At 50.6% G+C, this 6,378-nt stretch overlaps 1 protein-coding gene and 1 pseudogene across 3 annotated transcripts in view; both read left to right on the plus strand.

Annotated features, from left to right (window-relative positions):
• Positions 1-4,705, plus strand: part of LIMK2 (LIM domain kinase 2) — a 68,603-nt gene extending 63,898 nt beyond the window's left edge. For all 3 annotated transcript variants that reach the window (XM_032138850.2, XM_058430986.1, XM_032138851.2), the window contains one exon: positions 3,266-4,705. In XM_032138850.2, the coding sequence (XP_031994741.1) occupies positions 3,266-3,410 (145 nt within the window). In that variant the 3' untranslated portion in view covers positions 3,411-4,705. The remainder of the gene's footprint in view (positions 1-3,265) is intronic.
• On the plus strand, positions 3-2,481 carry LOC116458827 (protein phosphatase 1 regulatory subunit 14B-like; annotated as a pseudogene).
• Positions 4,706-6,378: the final 1,673 nt, after the last annotated feature.

The following is a 6,378-nucleotide window of genomic DNA, read 5'->3' on the forward strand; positions in this document are numbered from 1 at the left end:
GTATCCTGCCTCTTTCTCCCAGCTCACAGGGTCCTGGGACGTTTGCCTCAGTCTAAGGCCACCCCTGAGCCCTTCGCAAGCACAGGGGTGAGCGAAGCCTTGAGGTCAAGAATGTGGCTGTCAACCCCTGAGCCATCTGACAACATGTATGTACAGGTTGGAGAAGAGAGAGGTAAAGACATAGTAGCAAGTAATCTGGATAGGACACAGAGACACAGCCATTAAAAGAAAGTTTAAAAAGAAGGAAATTCACCCAAACCATTTGAATACAATAAGTGTATTCATCTTTCGATATTCCCCTGTCCATATCTACACATATACTTTTTTTTATAGTAAATAGTTCTGTATTTTGCCCTGCATTTCCCTTGTTACTATCCAGTCTTCCTGTTTATCATTTTTGTCGACAACATGAAATTCTGTTGAGAGACTGTCTGAACATATTGTAATGTAGATATTCAGGTTTTTCCAGTTTCTCTTTACTATAGGTATTAACTACAGTGAGCAGTTTTATGCATTTAGCTGAAGTATTTTCAAAATTACCTTTATTCTTCTCAGGTGATAATTTCATTATTACCAAAGTTACCCTAGGTCTTTTCAAGTGTGTGGTTAAAAAACTAGAATCTGGCTGGGTGCGGTGGCTCACACCTGTAATCCCGGCACTTTGGGAGGCCGAGGCTGGTGGATCACCTGAGGTCTGGAGTTGGAGACCAACCTGGCCAACATGGTGAAACCCCCATGTCTACTAAAAATACAAAAATTAGCCAGGCATCGTGGCAGGTGCCTGTAACCCCAGCTACTTGGGAGGCTGAGGCAGGAAAATTGTTTGAACCCAGGGGCGGAGGTTGCAGTGAGCTGGTATCACACCATTGCACTCTAGCCTCGGCAACAAGAGTGAAACTCTGTCTCAAAAATGGGGTTTTTTTCCTGCCTCAAAAATCATGTTTCTTTTAAAAACAAGTTCAAACATTACCAAAGTTTATAGCATAGGAAATATGTCTTCTGTAATGCCCCTTAACCAATATACCCCTCAACATTCTCCTCACCCCCAACTCCACCCTCCCAGGATAACCAGTTGGCACATAGTCTTTATTTTAAAATGATTTCCGGACAGAGAAAGCGCTTCGGTGGCGACAGCTCCGGCGGCGGCGGCCGTGGGGGACAAAGGGCGGGTGGATCGGCAGGGAGGGGGAGGGGCGCGGCCAGGCCAGGCCCGGGGGCACCGCATGCTGCAGCTGCCCCCGGGCACCCCCGCCGCCGCCCTCGCCGCAGAGCCGCGCTGAGCGAGCCGGCTAGCTAAGCGGAGCCGGCTAGCTAACCCGAGCCAGCCGGCGGGCGTCCCGGAGGCAGCGGCGCAGGGAGGGGCCAGACGCGCGCACGTGGCCCCAGCGGCAGCCTCGGCTGACAGCGGCACGGCGGGGCCGGGGCGGGGGCGGCAGTGGCTGCCCAGGACCACGCGTCCACTTTCAGAGCCCCCCTCCGTTGGGCCGCAGGAGAGGGCCCGGGCGGTGCGGATAATGAGGGCCCAGTGAGGCGCCAAGGGAAGGTCACCGTCAAGTATGACCGCAAGGAGCTACGGAAGCGCCTCAACCTAGAGGAGTGGATCCTGGAGCAGCAGCTCACGCGCCTCTACGACTGCCAGGAAGAGGAGATCCCAGAACAGGAGATTGAGGTGGATGAGCTCCTGGACATGGAGAGTGACGATGCCCGGGCTGCCAGGGTCAAGTAGCTGCTGGTTGACTGTTAAAAACCCATAGAGGCCTTCATCTCTGGCCTGCTGGACAAGATCCTGCCCATGCAGAAGCTGAGCACACCCCAGAAGAAGTGAGGGTCCCCGACCCAGGCGAACGGTGGCTCCCATAGGACAATCGCTGCCCCCCGACCTCGTAGCAACAGCAATACCGGGGGACCCTGCGGCCAGGGCTCCTCATGCCCCTGGCCCAGGGGTCTCTTCCCCTACCCCCTCAGTTTTCCACTTTTGGGGTTTTTTGTTATTAAACTGATGGGACTTTTTGTGTTTTTATACTGACTCTGCGGCATGGGTCCTTTAATAAAGCTAGGATACGCCTTTGGTGCAGCTCAAAAAAAAAAAAAAATGATTTCCAGCGGTCCACATTAGAGTTGAAATTTTCTGGTGGGAGAATCTGTACCTTGTTTCTTTATAGGCCAAAGACCGCAATCCTTCAGTAACACCAGTGTAAGAACTTGAGGAGAAATTGTGAAGCTACACAGTATTTGTTTTCTAATACCTCTTGTCAGTCATTCTAAATCTCTTTATTTAAAAATATATATATACAGTATTGAATGCCTACTGTGTGCTAGGTACAGTTCTAAGTGCTTGAGTTACAGCAGTGAACAAAATAAAGGTGCCTACCCTCATAGAACATAGATTCTAGCATGGTATCTACTGTATCATACAGTAGATACAATAAGTAAGCTATATTGAATATTAGAATGTGGCAGATGCTATGGAAAAAGAGTCAAGCCAAGTAAAGACAATTGTTTTTTTTTGTTTTTTTTTTTTTTTTGAGACGGAGTATTGCTCTGTCACCCAGGCTGGAGTGCAGTGGCGCGATCTCGGCTCACTGCAAGCTCCGCCTCCCGGGTTCACGCCATTCTCCTGCCTCAGCCTCTCCGAGTAGCTGGGACTACAGGCGCCCGCCACCACGCCCGGCTAATTTTTTGTATTTTTTTTTTAATAGAGACGGGGTTTCACCGTGGTCTCGATCTCCTGACCTCGTGATCCACCCGCCTCGGCCTCCCAAAGTGCTGGGATTACAAGCGTGAGCCACCGCGCCCGGCCAAGACAATTGTTTAGGGTACCAGTTGCAATTTTAAATATGGTCATCAGAGCAGGCCTCACTGAGGTGACACGACATTTAAGCATAAACATGGAGGAGGAGGAATAAGCCTGAGCTGTCTTAGGCTTCCGGGGCAGCCAAGCCGTTTCTGTGGCACTAGGAGCCTGGTGTTTCCGATTCCACCTCTGATAACTGCATTTTCTCTAAGGCATGGGAGGGAAGTTTTTCTCCTATTGTTTTTAAGTTCTAACTCCAGCTAGGCCAGCCTTGTCATAGTGTTATCTAATCTTTATAGCAAATATATGAGGTAGCAGTAACATTATGCCCATTTCTCACAGAGGCACTACTAGGTGAAGGAGTTTGCCTGAGGTTATACAACCAGGAAGTAGCTGAGCCTAGATTCCTTCCACCCACCCATGGCCCTGCTCATATTCCACCTGCCTCTAATTTACCTCTTTTCCTTCTAGACCAGCATTCTCGAAACTGGAGGACTCCTTTGAGGCCCTCTCCCTATACCTGGGGGAGCTGGGCATCCCGCTGCCTGCAGAGCTGGAAGAGTTGGACCACACTGTGAGCATGCAGTACGGCCTGACCCGGGACTCACCTCCCTAGCCCTAGCCCAGCCCCCTGCAGGGGGGTGTTCTACAGCCAGCATTGCCCCTCTGCGCCCCATCCCTGCTGTGAGCAGGGCCGTCCAGGCTTCCTGTGGATTGGCGGCCTGTTTAGAAGCAGAACAAGCCATTCCTACTACCTCCCCAGGAGGCAAGTGGGCGCAGCACCAGGGAAATGTATCTCCACAGGTTCTGGGGCCTAGTTACTGTCTGTAAATCCAATACTTGCCTGAAAGCTGTGAAGAAGAAAAAAACCCCTGGCCTTTGGGCCAGGAGGAATCTGTTACTCAAATCCACCCAGGAACTCCCTGGCAGTGGATTGTGGGAGGCTCTTGCTTACACTAATCAGCGTGACCTGGACCTGCTGGGCAGGATCCCAGGGTGAACCTGCCTGTGAACTCTGAAGTCACTAGTCCAGCTGGGTGCAGGAGGACTTCAAGTGTGTGGACGAAAGAAAGACTGATGGCCAGGAGGCACTCAAAGGGTGTGAAAAAGTCAGTGATGCTCCCCCTTTCCACTCCAGATCCTGCCCTTCCTGGAGCAAGGTTGAGGGAGTAGGTTTTGAAGAGTCCCTTAATATGTGGTGGCACAGGCCAGGAGTTAGAGAAAGGGCTGGCTTCTGTTTACCTGCTCACTGGCTCTAGCCAGCCCAGGGACCACATCATGTGAGGGGAAGCCTGCACCTCATGTTTTCAAGCTTAATACTGGAGACTGGCTGAGAACTTATGGACAACATCCTTTCTGTCTGCAACAAACAGTCACAAGCACAGGAAGAGGCTGAGGGACTAGAAAGAGGCCCTGCCCTCTAGAAAGCTCAGATCTTGGCTTCTGTTACTCATACTCTGGTGGGCTCCTTAGATGCCTAAAACATTTTGCCTAAAGCTAGATGGGTTCTGGAGGACAGTGTGGCTTGTCACAGGCCTAGAGTCTGAGGGAGGGGAGTGGGAGTCTCAGCAATCTCTTGGTCTTGGCCTCATGGCAACCATTGCTCACTCTTCAACATGCCTGGTTTAGGCAGCAGCTTGGGCTGGGAAGAGGTGGTGGCAGAGTCCCAAAGCTGAGATGCTGAGAGAGAGAGCTCCCTGAGCTGGGCCATCTGACTTCTACCTCCCATGTTTGCTCTCCCAACTCATTAGCTCCTGGGCAGCATCCTCCTGAGCCACATCTGCAGGTACTGGAAAACCTCCATCTTGGCTCCCAGAGCTCTAGGAACTCTTCATCACCAACTAGATTTGCCTCTTCTAAGTGTCTATGAGCTTGCACCATATTTAATAAATTGGGAATGGGTTTGGGGTATTAATGCAATGTGTGGTGGTTGTATTGGAGCAGGGGGAATTGATAAAGGAGAGTGGTTGCTATTATCTTGTTATATCTATTGGGTGGTATGTGAAATTTTGTACATAGACCTGGTGAGTTGTGAGACCAGATGTCATCTCTCTGGTCAGAGTTTACTTGCTATATAGACTGTACTTACATGTGAAGTTTGCAAGCTTGCTTTTAGGGCTGAGCCCTGGACTCCCAGCAGCAGCACAGTTCAGCATTGTGTGGCTGGTTGTTTCCTGGCTGTCCCCAGCAAGTGTAGGAGTGGTGGGCCTGAACTGGGCCATTGATCAGACTAAATAAATTAAGCAGTTAACATAACTGGCAATATGGAGAGTGAAAACATGACTGGCTCAGGGACATAAATGTAGAGGGTCTGCTAGCCACCTTCTGGCCTAGCCCGCACAAACTCCCCATAGCAGAGAGTTTTCATGCACCCAAGTCTAAAACCCTCAAGCAGACACCCATCCTAGAGAATATGTACATCCCACCTGAGGCAGCCCCTTCCTTGCAGCAGGTGTGACTGACTATGACATTTTCCTGGCCTAGCTCTCACATGCCAGCTGAGTCATTCCTTAGGAGCCCTACCCTTTTATCCTCTTTATATGAATAGTTCTATAGCCTGGGTATCCTGGCTTGCTTTCCTCAGTGCTAGGTGCCACCTTTGTAATGGGAAGAAATGAATGCAAGTCACCCCACCCCTTGTGTTTCCCTACAAGTGCTTGAGAGGAGGAGACCAGTTTCTTCTTGCTTCTGCATATGGGGGATGTTGTGGAGGAGTGACCATTGGGAAGGACAGTGCTATCTGGTTAGTGGGGCCTTAGGCACAATATAAATCTGTAAACCCAAAGGTGCTTTCTCCCAGGCACTTTCAAAGCTTGAAGAATCCAACTTAAAGACAGAGTCTGGTTCCCAAAAAAAACTGATGATCTGGAGTATGCATTGCTGGCAGAACCACAGAGCAATGGCTGGGCATGGGCAGAGGTCATCTGGGTGTTCCTGAGACTGATAACCTGTGGCTGAAATCCCTTGCTAAAAGTCCAGGAGACACTCCTGTTGGTATCTTTCCTTCTGGAGTCATAGTAGTCACCTTGCAGGGAACTTCCTCAGCCCAGGGCTGCTGCAGGCAGCACAGTGACCCTTCCTCCTCTGCAGTTATTCCCTCTTTGGCTGCTGCAGCACCACCCCCGTCACCCACCACCTAACCCCTGCTGCGTTCCAGCCTTTGACAAGGGCTGTCTAGATATTAATTTTAACTACCTCCACCTTGGAAACAATGCTGAAGGGGAGAGGATTTGCAATGACCAACCACCTTATTGGGATGCCTGCACACCTGTCTTTCCTGCAGCTTCAACCTGAAAGATTCCTGATGATAATAATCTGGACACAAGCCAGGCGCGGTGGCTCAAGCCTGTAATCTCAGCACTTTGGGAGGCCTCAGCAGGTGGATCACCTGAGATCAAGAGTTTGAGAACAGCCTGACCAACATGGTGAAACCCCGTCTCTACTAAAAATACAAAAATTAGCCGGGTGTGGTGGCACATACCTGTAATCCCAGCTACTCCGGAAGCTGAGGCAGGAGAATCGCTTGAACCCACAAGGCAGAGGTTGCAGTGAGGCAAGATCGCGCCATTGCACTCCGGCCTGGG

This window comes from Hylobates moloch, unplaced genomic scaffold (genome assembly GCF_009828535.3).
Source record: "Hylobates moloch isolate HMO894 unplaced genomic scaffold, HMol_V3 SCAFFOLD_19, whole genome shotgun sequence".
In the NCBI taxonomy this organism is placed as follows: Eukaryota; Metazoa; Chordata; class Mammalia; order Primates; family Hylobatidae; genus Hylobates; species Hylobates moloch.